The sequence below is a fragment of the Pteropus alecto genome, unplaced genomic scaffold (genome assembly GCF_000325575.1).
Source record: "Pteropus alecto unplaced genomic scaffold, ASM32557v1 scaffold3, whole genome shotgun sequence".
Taxonomy (NCBI): domain Eukaryota; kingdom Metazoa; phylum Chordata; class Mammalia; order Chiroptera; family Pteropodidae; genus Pteropus; species Pteropus alecto.
This window is the reverse complement of record NW_006442484.1, coordinates 67,632,612-67,649,576: the sequence shown is the minus strand read 5'-3', so window position 1 is coordinate 67,649,576 and position 16,965 is coordinate 67,632,612. Positions and strand designations below refer to the sequence as shown.

General features: G+C 34.6%; 1 protein-coding gene across 1 annotated transcript in view; it reads left to right on the top strand.

Moving 5' to 3' along the window:
* Nucleotides 1-11,720: 11,720 nt before the first annotated feature.
* Nucleotides 11,721-16,965, top strand: part of INO80D (INO80 complex subunit D) — a 52,303-nt gene continuing 47,058 nt past the window's right edge. Inside the window, exons 1-2 of the mRNA XM_025039344.1 lie at nt 11,721-13,023; nt 13,133-13,379. Coding sequence (XP_024895112.1) covers nt 13,162-13,379 — 218 coding nt within the window. The 5' untranslated portion in view covers nt 11,721-13,023; nt 13,133-13,161. The remainder of the gene's footprint in view (nt 13,024-13,132; nt 13,380-16,965) is intronic.

The following is a 16,965-nucleotide window of genomic DNA, read 5'->3' as shown; positions in this document are numbered from 1 at the left end:
CCTGGCGGGCGTGGGGTGGGGTGGTGGGGCGGTGAGGCGGTGAGGAGTCAGGTGCAGCCGCGGCCCGGAAAGTTTCCTTTTAGGCCCGAATGGGGGGTTGCCCTCCTTTGGAGGAGCCCTGGTGCTAGCGCTCGCGACCCCCGAGGGCGTGGGGGAGAGCACTCGGCTATTTTGAAACTCTTTGCCAGTTCCTGTCCATTGAAGGTACTCCGCCCCTGCACCCCTCGCCCGCGCCCCACCCCACTCCCCGGCGAGCCCTTCCAGGGCTGCAAACTCCAGCCCATTCCCCAGGAGCCCCCAGGCTGGGGAGAGGGCCTTCTCTTCCCGATTGGAAAAGTTTTCCAGGGATTTTTCTTAGCTTATTAGTTAGTGACTGGGCTGTTTTGCGGTGGGAAGGGAGGAGGTAAATTCAGGTTGTATTTCTACAGGGCAGGCTTTCCTAATAGCCTTTTTAGCCCTCACCCCAGAAACCGGGGGTATTTTTTTCAAATACAGCGCCTCCTCCCCCTTGCACCTCGGACTCCTGTGGGTCTCCAGCTCCCTTTTCTGCACAGCCCCTGTAAGGGAAAAACTGTAGGGAACGGTGAGGATACTGTCAGTGAGCGGGGCTGGGTTTTTGGAGCAGCCCCCAGTGTAGGAGTTTCCTGTCCTGTTTGGTCACTGTCCGGTGAAACAAACACATGAATGAACCCAAGGGGGAGACCCTGGTTGTCACAACGCTTGGAAGCATTAAAAATTAGGAGGGAGAGAAGGTGGGCAAGGCAGCTCCTGAACAAGGTGCACGGTTTGAAAATCAGTAGTTGATTTATTCTGATAATAACTATTTGGATTGATGTGATGTCTTATATTCGACCCTAGAAATAAAAAAAGAAAATGGGGATTTTAAGGAAGGTGGTTATTGCTGCAACTCCGAAGGGTCTGTGGAAGAGCCCTCAGGGAACTGAACATAGCTGACACTGTGGTTTTGGTATTTTTTTCTTCTTCTATGTTTAAATGGATTCAATTTTAGCTATATTTTGGTGCCATGAGCTTTGAAAGCTGTTTTTTTTTTTCTTTTCTTTTTTTAAGTTAAATTTCCAAATCCTGATATCCCGGTTTTCAGGGATGGGATGTTTCCTGTGGCTACACTTAACCTTCTTCTGGTTGTTCTTTAGTGTGGAAGTTGGAATGCTAATGTACCCTGCGCCCCACTACCAACCTCCGGTGTGGGCATGTTTGGAGAGGTTATTTTTCTTCATTCATTTGTCGTTTTCCTTTCTTTTTAGTATACCTAGGGCAGTATGTTGTGTGTATGTATGTCCTGCCTGATGGCAGGCTGGCTTTCACTGGCAGAGGTGTTTCACATTCTGACCACTTAACCCCCAGAACACTATTACCCAGTGAAAAGCTGGCACTTTGCAGAGTAATGGATAACCTATGACTTGGTGGGTGCTTACTTCTGTCAGGCATGGAAGTGAGACTCCTGTGATTCTTACTGTCTTTTCCTATTGTCTGCCTAAAATAAAACCCCTTCTGTTTCTCCATAGTGATAGATAGCCAGCCATAAATGGTTTAGTACTGTGCTTAAGAAAAGCCTAATATTTGAGATTGTATGGATTTCATACAAAAATGCAAATTACATTTAATGGTTGTTTAATTTTATTGATTAATCGAAATTGCTTATTGATGTGGACATTTTCATATACTTGTATACTCCAGGTTGTTACTTTTATTATATCTTGTTCTTATTTGCTCAGCATATTGGTTGGAAGAAATTATTCTATAAGTCTCTTCATGGAACATTTTAAGGTTTAAATCTGTTTGCCCAGTAATTTGATATTTTTAAGGTATAGTGTCAACTTCATGTTCCTAAGCTTTCAAAAACTGTGGATGTATAAATCCCAAAAGTTTTGTACTTTTTCTGCTTTGTCCCAAACATATATTTAATTTCCTAATCTAGTCTCCACAAGGGCTACTTTATTTCTAAGGAATGGCGGGTTTGATATTTTTAACTTACATTTTATTTGAATCTATAAAAGGCAAATATTAAGGGCAAATATTGAATTAATTTTAAATTGGCTATAGTAATACTTTTTCACTCTTAATTATTTAGTTTCAAAAATAGGTGTTTATTTTCATTGATAAGTGAAATAATCAAGTTTTCTTTCCTCTAAAAGATTGTGTAAGGAAATTTGTATACCCCACCCCAACTGTTTTTCTTAGCAAAACAACATGTCACTGCTATTTTTAGAAGAATGAATTTTAGTTTAGATGGATTTTTAAATTTCTAAGTCAGAGCACCCAAAATTAAACAAGTCTTAAAAAAAAAATAAATGCTGGATCCATTCATTTTTATCTGAGATGTTCCCCCCAGGGTTAGCAGCTCTCACCATCCAGGTTTGGAACAATAGTTATGGATCTTGAGAGACCACTTAAGTCTTAATACAGTTGGCAGTGTTCTCATACATGTAACACCCTGTCTCTCCATACACACTTGGTAAGTTGTAAGCAGTAGGTGGATAGGTGAGACTGAGTTGGAGGCAGCAAATTATCCCCAAAGCAGATACTCCACTGCATATACAATGGAGTCACATCCAAGTCCATTTACTTTATGCTAATGTAACTCTGTCCCACAGTCCCAACTTGTAATGCTGATTTTAGACAATGCTTTTGGCTATTTTGAGACACTTGCAAAGATACTCTGAACCAAAGTTTAAAGTTGAAACCTTAGGCCTCTCTCTCTTTTGCCTCCTTCCACTTAAGATTGTTGGCTATTTGGTTCTGATTCTTTTCCACAATATGATTTGTTTTTTGAGATAGCTTTTCAGTTAAATTTTATTTGTAGCATGATATCCTCAACACATTTGGACTGGGCTTTAGTTCTCATCCCAGCTCTTCCACTGGATAGGTTACTTCATCCTTGGTTTCTTTATATGTAAAATGGAAATAACATTTTTTTGATGTAAGGATTAGATGAGATAGCCTATGTGCCTGGCTCTTAGTAGGATTTTGCTTAGATGTTAATTCCCCCAGTCCACCTTACCTTTCTGTTAGCACCACCTAGGTACTATTTCTCTTGTTTACTTTTTTTTTTTCTGACTAAAAGTAATACATGTTCATGTTCATCCCATTTAGACCTACTTATCCCACTCAAGAGATCATCATTCTTAACATTTTGTTGTTCTGTCTGTCTCTCTCTCAATTGTGTGTGCATACAACATAAACATAATCTTAGGACTTTCCATTTAACAACATTGTGTTGGTTAAAAGCTTGGGCTCTGGAGTCACACTGGCTTTGGATCCTTCTTATGTGATTTGGACAAATTACTCAATCTCACTTTCAGTTTCTTCATAGGGTTGCTGTGATGATTAAGTGAGGAATTGCACATAAAGCCTTTAGAATGGTGCCTAGTGCATGACCTTTAGGTAATATTTTCCTCTATAGATTTTTAATATTTCTCAATGTGAATTTTTTCAGTGTGATTGAGTTCTTGACTCAGTATATACTAATAGTACCAGTGAGTATTTAAGTACAAGTAGATTGTAATTACCTTCATGGGGCAAATAAATATTTTTGTGCCATTAAAAAAATTAGCAGTATGTTCATAGAAACTTTCAGCAGCTTGATGCTAGTCTAATCTCTGCTGTTGAATTTTGAGTTGGCAAATGTAAAGTATACCAGTGGGCAAAGAAGGTACAGATTTACTTTTTTACTTCTAGCTCCTTTTAAACTCCGGAAGTAATCTGCCTGCCTGCCTGTGTGTGTGTCTGTGTTGCATGGATTTGAAGGCACTGAATAGTTTGTGGCTTTGGTGGCCTCACCTTGGGAGGGTGGGATGTTTACCTGAGGTGCTGGTAGGAGTTGCTCAAGCCAGTGCTCTTTCCTTCATTTAATAGTAACAGTGGGCTTTGTAATACAAAGACACATTCTCTGCCCTTGAGAAGTTTTTAGTCTAGTGAAAAAGAAAAAAAAAAGCTGACACTTATAATAGTGAATGATAAGGGATAACTTTGCCTGGAGGAAGGAAACCTATTTATTTTGGCTGAGGAGCAAGCCTTAAAGTGCGGATTTTCCAGGGGTGTTTCTGCCCTAAGCAAATGGGAGGAGTTAGAAAGGCATTCCAGGAGGTAGGACCTGCAGGTATGAATAAATGCCTAAGGACACAAGAGTATTCTGTGTTGCAAATTGTAGGAGTTGTAGGAATAGAAATAAATAGTGGGAGAGGCGAGGTCTGCCTGGCCAGGCCCTAATGAGTTTAATGTGTTAGGCTAAAGAGTTTGGATTCCTTTTACATTTATAAGCAGACCCTGAAGGCTTTTGGCCAAATAACTTATTTATGTTTTAGAGGACTTGAGTTGTACAAAGAGAGAAATAAAGGAAGGCAAGACTGGATCTAGACCAGGGAGACTGCTGCCGAGAAGATATCGAAGGTTTGAAGGTAGTGGCAATGGCGGTGGCGATGGCGATGGCGATGGCGATGGGGGTGGACAGAGGTGGAGAGGCCAGTTATAGAGGTAAAGTGGTCTGTGTAGGTTAACTGGATGTAGATTTGGGAGTCATCCTTGTATAGATGACAGCTGAAGTTGTAGAAGTAGAAATGAGCTGCTGACATGAAAAAAATTAGTATATTTTGTGGGAAATTTTGGATTTTTATCTTATTTTGAGAAATTGAATGATCTAGAGACCTGGGCCTGCATTTTTTTTTTTCTTTTTTAATCACAACATTTTCCTGGAACTGGTTTGAGTCAACCTTCTTTCAAGAAAGAGAAAGTGGCCAACAGAGTTAAATGCTATAGAGAGGTCAAGTAAGATAAGGATGTCAAGTGTATATGGAATTTAGCAACAAGGAGGCCATTAGTTTCACATTCTTTGAAGAAAAGAACTTTGAGGAATATAGCTACAACTTAGTTTTTCTTCTTGTCCTGCACTATAGGGTTTCTGTAACAACTGAGAGTGACTGTGGTATGGATAGGAATTCAAAAAGCCTTTTTTGTAAAGGATGATTAACTGGAGCTAATAAGTGCTGTAACCAAATCAGACACTGCTCATTCCGCTAGTATTTCCCATTACAAGAACATTAGTATACAGAGGCTGTATAGAATGTAAAAAATATTTTTAATATTAGATTTTTAATAAGAATTATAAGAAACAATTCTCAGTGGATTCTGTTACTGTCTCCCCAAGAAAGCGGGAGAGCCTAACTTAACGGAGAATTACACTTTACTATTCAGAAAACCACTAGCAGCTGGAGAGTGCATTTTAGGTCTAGATTCTAGATTAAAATGATAATACCAATAAACTACTACTTACAGCTTCTAATAGTAGTTAACATTAAGTGATTACTGTGTGCTGGGTACTGTGCTAAGCATAGTTCATGAAATGTCTAATTCTCCTAAATGATTCAGTGAGGTGCATACTGTTATAATTCTCTATATATGAGAAAACTGAAACCTAAGTAACTTACCCAAGGTCATAGACCTAATAATTCACAGAACCACATTTGAGCACCATCTCTTATACCCACTAGAGCTAGTGAGGGCTTTTAACTTTTAACTGCAGCCGAAACTCTTCTTTACCTTTCTGATAAATCAGGTAAGGAACTCTAATAGCATAAAGACCATTTTAATTTAAATTTATAATACAGACTTAATTGTACAGTGCTGTTTGAGTACAGTATTTGGCACATAATAGACCTTCAATAAGCATGTGTTTGATTTATTTAAAAATATTCTGGTTTGAACTTTATACTGAATACTGTTTATATTTTGGGGTGATAGGCAGTTTTTCTCACTGATCTCTCTCTTCCAATCATATCAATTAAGATTTTCATTTCTAATTTTACTACTCACATTGGTGTGTGGGATACTAGGTTTTTTTAAACAATATACTTTTTTGTTTAGTACTTTATTACACTTTTGTGTTCCATGAAGTCGAATTAAAATTCATTTTTTTAAAAAACTTAAAATGTGGGGGAGGAGGTATTGAGGCTTTAAAGTATGTGACTTTGGGAAAAGTAAATATTCTTTTCATTTGTATTAAATATATCAGAAAACTAACATTCTGAGGATTTAGGTTCATGCTGGATTTTAAAAAAATAAGGTATGTTTTAGGTCTAGGCTCTTGAAAGAGGGTAGAATATTAAAGCACAAATGGCAATTAGGGGAAAATACTGTGGCAGTGAAATGAACATGCTTCTGAAACAGGAGACTCAAAAGAACAGTAATGACATACAGAGATTCCACATGGAGGTGATAAAGCAGTAGTCCCAAAGAGAATAATGTTCATATTTCTGTCAGTTGGTGTATGGTTGCTGTTGGAAGACTGAAAAGGGCTGTAGGGTTGCTTTTATTAAAAGCTTATCTTTCCTACTTTTCTCTGTGCTAACGTCTTTTTCCTCTGTATTTGCCCGTTATACCTGTACTGGGCACAGAATTGTTTTTTTTTGTCCAATTAAACTCAGCATATATATAAATGGGGATTTTTTTTTTTTTTTTAAGATTTCATACCTAATCCTATTTTCTACTCTTGAATTCCAGTATATGGATATGTTCACTGTGGAAATATTCTTTCTGTGAGACTATTCTCAGTAATAGTTAATTTTACTTTTTGGTAATAATTAAATAAGAGTATATTCTACTGCTACTCTAAAGTGCTAATTACCTGCATTCTTTCATTTAAGGGAGCATAGATCATTTATAGTCTAGGCAAGTTATTTCCATAGCTGAAGATAATATCTGCTATAGCTGTTAATAAATTTAGTCTAGTTAGGATATTTTTTCCTTCTTTTTTAAGTGATATTCGTCATGTATTAAAAGGGAAAAACTTGAAGGAAACTGGACTTTGGGTGGTAAACACACAATACAATATACAGATCTCAAATGATAATGTACACCTGAAAATTATATAATTGTATTAACCAATGTTACCCCAATAAACTTAATTAAAAAATAAATTTTAAAAAAAGTAAAAAGAAAAAAAAAAGAAAAAGGAAGAACTTACATATAGCTTTTCTTCATGAGTTAGACATACAATAGTATTTAAATATTAGGGTCTATATGACATTTGATTAAGATCATGTGGACTTTTATATATTCTATATTTCTTCTCTTTATACTTTACAATAAATTTCAAAGAGTGAAGGCCATGTGAACTTCACCTTTGGTGGATTGGTGGATTAGGGGTAAAGAACTTCAGTTGTGGGATGCTAGAGATAATGAAAAAAATGTAGATTTTTTTTCTCCTGAGATTTGCCTTAGTGTTTTTGTCATGATTTCTTCTTTAATTAAAAAGGAAAAACATATTAAAATAGAGAAGAGTAGATGAATAGTTGTTTCTAGTTTATAGACAAAGTGATTTTGATATTAAATAATAGTCACTTAGAAGGAAATTAGATTTCAATGCAGAGGGCTGTTTCCCCCAACATTCTTTTCTTTTATGGTATATAAAGTGAGTCTGAATATATCAGGGAATTGAAAATATAAGTATAAAAATTAAGTTGAGTTTTTATTAAGAGAGATTTAAAAATGGAGAACAGTTTGTTGTTCAAAAGGAAGATGTAAAGAATGATATAATGTTGGCTTTTAGTAGGACTTAAAAACATTAAAAATCAAATGAGAAGAAAAAATTAATCACAGATGTAAAAAAATTAAGGTTTAAGAGAAGTTTATAAGATTTTGAAATTAAATACCTTTTTGTAATGGCATAGAAGTGATTAGCAAAAGCTTTGGCACCTTGTGGCAAATACTGAAGACGATTGGATAAATTAATGAATTCTTAGAGTTAGAAGGAAGTTGAATAGGCAAATTTTAACGTGTTCTTATATTTTTTTTTAACATTTGTTAAATAGACATTGGGTAACAAATTATATGGCATCTGCTTGATGAAATATTTGATGTTCATGAGAGGAATATTAAAAAATTTTAAAGCTTCTAAATCATGCTGAATTTCTCTTGGCATATGACTATGGCTATTAGAAATTACTGTATAGGTTGTCTAAAGCACCAGTTTAATTTTTAAAATTATTTAAAGATCAGTATTGATTAGACAACCTGGAATTAAGAGTTACTGTCACAGAGGCTAGCTATACCATCAGCATGTACTTATTGAGCACTTATTAACTGCTAGGCCCTGGGATAAAATGATGAACAGAAAACTTGTCCTTCTGGGAGCTTATTTTCTAGGAGGGAGGACAACAGGATAGGCATTTAAAGTAGAATGTGATGAGTGCCCAAACAGGGGAATGCATGGAGTGAGTACCTCACCAAAGCCTGTAACTAACTCAGTCAGCCTTTGAAAATCTGCATATGGTGACAACTAAGCTGTGTTCTGAAGAATTAGATTGGAGATAGCCTGAAGAAGGTACAAAGAGGGAAGATGTCCATAGCTCTGGACAGAGGGAGCAGCCTGTTTTTAAGCTTGGTGACACTAGAGGAACCTGGGATACTCAGACCTGTGGGGGACATCCTCCAGTTCTTCACATCTTTTCACTGCATTTCATCTCATAGATTATAATCTTCTAAGGGCAAAAATTATGTCTTTTACTAGTATATCTTCCATGGCTTCTGGGGCAATGATGGACTTTTCATCTGTTTAATAAGTAAGTACTTGCCATTAACACTAGAATCACGTGAGTTGGACATAGTGAAAATGAATTGAATCAAGTTTAGTAACTTCTTTAATAGCATGTTGATTCTTTAAAAAAAATAGAAAATTGTTACAAATTATGTTGTAAAAATTATGTAATTTGTTTTATTTTGATTTTGGTATATTTTAATATACAGAATTTTAAAAGATATTTCTGGTTGATCATGGCAGAATACTGACATCTCTGTTCTCTCTAAACCAACTAAAAATAATGACTGAGAAACAGAAAAGATATTCAATCTTTGATAACTAACCAAACTTTATAATCAGAATATATGAATTAGTGCTGTTAAGTTCAGTGAGAATTGAACTAGGGCAAGAGAGGATGCCAGGAGCAGGTGATTTCTTTTATAGAACTCAGGCAAAGTGAGTCGAAACAGCTTTCTTCTAAGTAGGTGATCCACCATGGGGACAAAACCAATAACTCCATACTTAAAATAGCAGAGTTGGTATGTACATTGGACTCCCTGAGTGGCAAAGAGGGGTGGGGTTGAATTCAAACTGTACAGTCATACTACTTTTGTAAGAAGTTTAGAGTGGAGGAGAAACTGACACCAAGCAGCCTTGCAACTGCTGATCTTGGGTCACCTGAAGGGAAATAAAACTTTTATTATGATCCCCTAAAAATCTATGTCATATAGGCCTCTGTGAGTTGGAGAGACTAGTCCAACATTGAGTCAAGCCTCAAGGGAGTAGTGTATAAATGATAAGATAGTAAAGAGGTAAGAGTGAGTTGATAGAACTAGGGTACAAAATAAAAGAAAAATATAGTCATTATAGAAATGAAGGTCACTTTCAAAGCAGCAGATATACAGTATAGCTGGGGATATTGGAAGTAAGCTTGAGAAATTTGAGCAATCCAAAATGGAAAAAGTAAAAATTAGAAGATGAGAGAGAAAAAGAGAGAGAGAAAGAAAAAAATACAGTAAATCTAGTTTACCAATAATTGATATCCCTTAGGAACACAATAGAATAAATAAAATAGAAAAATTTTTTAAGTCATTAAGAAGAGTTTCCTGCAATAAAAGAAGACTCGAAATTCTAGAATGGTTTCTAGTCTTTAAATATAAAGATTTTATTGTTAGATCAAAATGGCGGGGGTGGGGGGCATCAAGCCTCCCTGTAAAATAAAGAGGCTGGCCTCAGGCTTTTCCAATCTAGGAGACATGGAAAAAAATATACAAAGTAGACAGAAAAATATCTGACCCAAGAATTTTATGTCCAGGCAAACTATAGGTGAAGTATGATCTAATTGACATGATGCTGTACACCTGAAATTAATATTAAATAATATCGAATGTCAACTCTAATTGGAAAAAATTTTTAAATATTAATTGACATATTTCCAAAAAGAAAAACCATGGTTTAGTTCCCTTAGTCAGCCTTGTGTGGGATGGCGCAGGGAGGTGGTGGTGGTGGGGAGAGTGGGTTAGAGAATGGAGGCAACTATATTATAAACTATTGAATCGAGATGAATTGAATACTAGATTAAAAATATTAGTGATTAGCGTTGAATAAATTTAAGTGTTGAACTAACATTAAAAATGTTATAACTATGGCAATGTAGAAAGAATAACATGAGAAAATATTGAGTTGAGGATGTGTAGGTAGTTAATTTTCTTGTTCATAACAAGAAATTTTCTTGTTCCTAACAAGATCAATGATGATAATGCCGAGTATATTAAGTATACTAATTTTCTTAAAGAAATGTTGTCTAAAGAACACAGACTATAAATTGTGCAAGAAAACAATGTAATGAAATATTTAATAAAGATAATTGAAAGCTAAAAGCCATGCAAAAAAGATAATAAAATTAAGGTGAAATATTTGGCACATAAATAAATATAAAATTATAAATTGGATAACCTCATTTATTAAAAGAAAATGACACTCAGAGCAAGAGTCAACCTATTAATGAGACGCCATCAAAAAAGGGAACAACAAATAATATTTTAGTAAATATTTTAGGCTTTGCAGTCATAAAATCTGTTGCAGCTACTCACTGCTACTGTTATAGCATGAAAGCAGCCATAGACAACATGTAAATGAATGAACAGTACAGTATTCCAATAAAACTTTATTTACAGAAACAGTGAGCCTTAGAAAACTTGAGAGTAAAAGGATGACCAAAGACTTAACAGACAAATTCAAAGGGAAAAATGAGAGCCCAGGTATTTGTGTCAGATAAGGTTAAAGTCAAGACAAAACCCGTCAATTGAATTGCATTTCCTAATGAATCTCATGACAAATAATACAGCTTTAAAATTTTTAAAATAAAAAATATAAGGAGAAACAGACAAATCAGATTATAGTAGGGGATTTTGATTCATCTCAGTCAAATTTAAAAAGCAGAGATTTATGCAGATTATGCATAATTAGAACTAAAAGGAAAGCATAAAACTCTACCATCTGAAAAAATAACGAGTCAAATGAGAAAAAGTCAAATCCAAGTCAGCTAGAAAGTACTGATAATCAAAAGTCTGTGAATTAGTACTTATGGGAGATAGCTAAAGCAGTAATCAGAAAAATTCATAGATGTAACTAGATTACTAAGGCAAAGGAATGAAAATAAAAATTCAGCTTCAGAAATTACAAAAATAATAAAATCAATGAGAAGAAAGAAGGTGTTATCAAGGATAAAAGCGGAAATGGATGAATTAGAAAACATACATGGGGTACTAGTAAATCCAAGAGATTTTGGGTTGTTTGGTTTTTTTTAAAGATGTTGATAAAAACATTAGGTAAACCTCTGTTGAACCTATCATGAACAAAGGAGAAAGCACAAATACCACCTGTGTGTATGAATACACAGAATATGAGAGTGAATCACATATTTAGGAAATTAAATGAAACAGCTTGGGTTTGCTTTGAAATATTTTCTGTCCTGAATATCTAGACCTTCAGGGCAGCTAAATTAAAATTTTTAGTCCAACTTTTCTTCCTTGCATCCTAATAAAGTGAAAAGGAAAAACTCTTACTTTTGTTTTACATTGGTGTATGATTAGGTTTACTCATTAATGAACATGATTTTTATTCACCAAGCTAATATTTCAGTTTTTTTTTTTTTTTTCTTACCAGAGTAAGTGGAATGTTTCTTGAGGGTAATACAAATTATCTTTGTCATCAGCAGGTAGAATGTAGTAATAATAAGAGTTAACATTTATAAATAATAACTGCCATTTGTTCAATGTTTAACATGTACAAGGCAGGGTACTTAGTGTGTTGCATGCTTTGTATCATTTGATCCTTACAGCAACCTGATGATAATATAGCTACTGTTATTCCTGTTTTACAGAGGAGAAAACTGTGGTTAAAAGATTTGTTCAAAGTAACACACCATAAGGGGCAGATTTTGGCCTTGAGCAAACATGTCTTTTGACTCTTGAAGCATTTATGTATCTTATTCACTGGGATAAGGAATTTTTTATTGGGTGTTGTAAAGGAGGGAGTAGTGTTTTTTTGTAGCTGGTGTTTAAGCTGTTCCAGCAGCCATGTGGGTGACTCTTGGCATGTGGAGAAAGTGGATTAGGCCACATCAGCCAACTACAATGCTGACTTGACAAATTAGTTGATTCATTTTCATTGTAGACTATGTGATGTTATGACATATAAATGCTGCTGCTAGACCTTTTGTGTTTACAGAAGTAGTGAGTATTGTGTGATTTCTTTCTGCCATTTTCTTATTAAACCTCCAAAGACTCATAAGCCATGATAATTATTCTACTTAGTATAATTGGGAGAGCACTGAACTGAATGGTGAAAGTGTGGTTGGGTGGCTGGTCTTTGTGCTCAAGAAGTTTCTAGTTCGGATGTGATAATTATGGAAAATTACTTTTTTTAAAACAAGATTTTTCTTTTTTGTATTTCACAGAAATATTTGTTAAAATTGCCAAATATTTGCCAACATATCAAAAAACGTAGACTTCTGAGTGAAGTTTTAGGTCTACAGAGTTCATTCCATTGGCTTTGTAAAGAGACTTGGGTTCTGAAAGTAGATATAGCCTGCAACCACCAATAATGAAATAAAAGGACTTGCTACCTAATGACATATGTTTAGTGGAAGACCCCAAAATGCTTTGAGTTATTTCTAAAACTTAACCAGAGTAAAAGTTATTTAATTCAATTTGGAGGGGTAAGGTAACTTAGTATTTTATGATGCCTCTTATTATTTGAATTCAGTATTGGGGTGTTAGATTACAATGAACAGTCCATCCCATTAGAAGGGTGATATACTGGTATTTGACTTCCCAGGTGAGCAAACTTTGCTTATTTCTATTCGTTAACTAGGCCTTTTGATATTTTTGTAGACAATCTGCTTCATCTTGATTCTGCAGCATTCCAAACTCTGGTATCCTTGGGGGTCTCTTAACAGTGCTATGGTGCAGAAGATTTAAAATCAGGTATGGCTGTGGGGCAGAAGTCCCTCAGTGAAATTCTCAATTTAAATCTACCTTACACTCTCTGACTTATCATTTGGGTTTTTTTTTTTTTTTTCTGGTGGTCTTTTAGCTGATGTTCACAAGGAATAGAGTCACGTGATGTATGAAGGGAAACATATACACTTCTCTGAGGTTGACAATAAGCCCTTGTGCTCATATAGCCCCAAACTGTGCAAGCAGCGGCGACTCAACGGCTACGCTTTCTGTATCAGACACGTTCTGGAGGACAAGACTGCCCCCTTCAAGCAATGTGAATATGTGGCCAAGTATAACAGCCAACGCTGCACCAACCCCATCCCCAAATCAGAGGATCGTAGGTAAGAGCTAATAATGGGACTAATCTTTATTTAATTAGTAGGCTTCGCTTTTTTTTTTTTCTTTAATTTTTGGATATGGTGAATTGAAATGTTACATTCTAGGAGTAATCTAAGTAAACTTTGGAATGCTTCTAAAAATGAGAAATGGCAGTTTTAAAAAAAATGAATAGTAAATTTGGGGAATTATTTGAAAAGTATGTTGAGGGTTTTTTAAATTGACTTTCTAGGATTATTTTAAAATCTTTAAAATTGTTACTCTAAGTATTGGTACTGACATGTTTGGTTTGCAGCCTTATAAAATGTTACCAACTTCTCTACTAAGTTTTGTCATCTGCCTTAACAAGAAAAATTATAGGAACTACTTAGGTGTTGTAAATAATTTTGGAATTTTTAAATCTGAAAGGTAGCAAAGGGTATATACTTATTGAAAAAGAATTTTTCAAAAGAATGATTACTTGAATCATTCAGAAGATTTACTTCCTGTCAGACTTCTAAGCGGTGTTTGGCATTATTTAATAATCTTGCTTCTTTTAGTTAAAAGGAGGTATATAGAGTATGTTTATTATAAATTAGAAACTAATTTCATAGTAAGGGTAGGTAGGCTTTATCATTAGAATTATGAACTTAGGCTTTGCTAAATTAAAAATAAAATGGAGAAGTGTTTTTAAAGAAGGAGTGTTATACATATTATTCATCTTTCATATTCTTAGGAAAATTCATACTATATTTCATATATAATCTTTTTCATGTCTCTTTTTCTTTAGTTCTCCAGAAACCATGTTGAACATTGTAAGATATTAGAGAAATGTGTGCTTCTTTTTCAAAAAGTTTCACACATTTGTTATCTTTAGGCAGAAAATTTGAAATTTCGACTTCTATCTTTTAAAAATATATATATGCAACTTTTATTTTTCTTCCTATACATAAGCAAATGTCACCTGAATACATTGGTTGAAAAGGAATCATGTATTTTATAGGTCACGGCGAGCAATTTTTACACTTTTAGTATAATGTGGTGATTTGGAAATACTCTGTTAGAATTTCTAATGAGCACTAACGGCTTCAAATTACAATACCTGAAAGTTAGAAACAGCTGCTCAGTGAGGCAAGGAATAAAATTTTAATTTCAGGTGAGAAAGAGACCACTGTATTAGGCTAAACATGTCTGTCTAGTTGGTTTTAGCAGATTGAAAATGATAGTTTTTTAATCCTGCCCTATTTAAACTTGAATGGATGAACTTGAATTGTTTACATTAAGCTCCATTATAAACACATCTCTGTAATTTTGTTTTAAATTCAGTTTATCACAGTTGCAGTTGTCAATCTTAGATATTTTTCATTTCAGCTGAAGCAAGTATTATAAATAACAGCAGGAAGTAAAGTGAGGGTCCCTCTGAATTTCTCCAAAATATTAATTTTGTGAAGCATATGTCTTTACCTTTATAGTCTAAGTAATTTCCTCTTTTTAGAATAAGATATGAAGGGAAAGTACTGTGTGTTGCTATATCAGAGAAGCTGTGCTTAATAAGTACTGGGTTACATATTTTTTTGGAAATTGATCCAAGACCATATGAGTGCAAACGGTATTAGTATTTTTGTAGTTTTGTTTGAAAATAAAGCAGACATTAACAGAAGGTAATAGTCTTAAGTTATTTCAGAAAATCCAGGTTAAATTCAGATAATAATATGTCTAAACTTGTGTGTAAATATTACTAGTTGTAACTATATTACATGACATACTATAGAAAATATTAATATTCTTTTGAAAATATGCTTTCATTATTGTTAATGCAGTTACTCTTTGGACACTTAAGGATTTGATATGGCTTATGTATTGTTTTAGAAAAAAAATTCCCAAGGACTTTTAATTAACAAAATTATCTGATTGGTGGTCAACTAGAAGAAGCTTTTTAATATCTGGTGTCTAGTTTATCTGGTCTGTATTATAAATGCTCATGTATGATATTCCACCTTTTTGGAATAGTGTTATGTTCAGTAACTGGTGTAATTAAAAAATAAAGTACATTTTCTAATGCTCATTATTATAACCTTGGTTTCTCAGAAATAAGTTGGTTATTTTATGTAATATTTTAAATTAAGTTTGCTATACTTTATGTATATTTTTAGTAGTACATATGTATTTGCCAAGAACTTGTTATCTGTATGTTTATTTTCTAAAACAGTTTAATTAAGATATAATTCACATACCACACAATTCACCCTTTGGAAGTGTATAATTCAGTATTTTTTTAGTATATTCACAGGGTCCAACTGTCTCCACAGTCTGATTTTATATTTTCATCCCCCCGAAAGAATCCTGTAGCCATTACTCCCCTGGATAGTTATTTTTTTATACTAGTGATTCATATTTGCATACTTATTTTAATTGCTGTTAGTAATTAAATAAGCTGTTCTAATTCTAGTTGTGAAGACTTGCCTTTTAGCAGAGGCACCGTTTTGAAGAGTTCAGACTCCATGTTGTAACAGTGTGCCAGAGTGGCTGGAGCGAATTGAGGGTGAGGTTGAAGGGGGACCAAACGTGTGATCAGCCTCTGCTGCATTATGTAATGAAGCATGTAGTAGCCTCATTTACCAGTTCAGGCTGCCCACGTGTAAATGAGCAGAAAAAGCTGATCTCTAAATTAAAAAACTGCCCAACCTCATTTCTCCCCAAAAAACTAATCCTTTTGTTAATTTGCAAATGAGTGGAAAACAACAAAACCTTTTACTATTTATTGGGAAGCTTCTTGGTTAGTACAGTTATCCCTGAAACCCTTTTTCTTGTTGGCTATGGCTTTATGAATCTACTCTGTTTAAGGTATATATGGGATTAGCTTAACCCTGCTAGGTATACATGCACACACACAGAATAGATTCTCTTTATTATACAATTTTAAATTAAAGAGTGCTTCTGATAGATTGATTTTTAAGATAAACCAACAAAACAGTGTCTCCTGTTTATTTGGTGAATCTGTATTTGAACAATTAGTAAAAAAAAACTTTTTTGATGCACTTTAATTAGTTTGAAGATTAACGGTAATTATTTACTTTATTGCATTTTTTCTGTACTGTGTTACCCATATCTGTGGAGATATCACAAATGTGCTGCCATAAAAATAGGTGCCGTTTTCAAATAAGTTTGGGAAACACTGCCAGATGGGTACATTTCCACCTTGTAGCATAATGCACATTGTCATACAAAATGCTTTGAGAAGTTGTTCAGCAGAAACAAACAACAAAATCATTTTCTAATTCTGTTTAAGCCATCATTTCCTGAATTTACTGAAGCATGGAATACTGTTTCAGGGCATACTGGTTAACATTCTGTGACTGCCCGAGGAATACCAGTTTGGAAAACACGGCTTTTCTGCTGCTTAACAGCTTCTGTAGGTTTTCAGTGTGGTTTATTGGAATAAACCACATGCATTCTACTTTCTCATTATATAGAAGGATTCTATCCTTTCATAGCAGTTTTAACACAGCACCGTAATGTAACAGAAGGTTACATTACAAAAGTAACCTCATTGTTGAAGACTAGTGAGTCTTCATGAGCTTTGATTTTTAGTTCAAGTCTTACCTCTGTCAC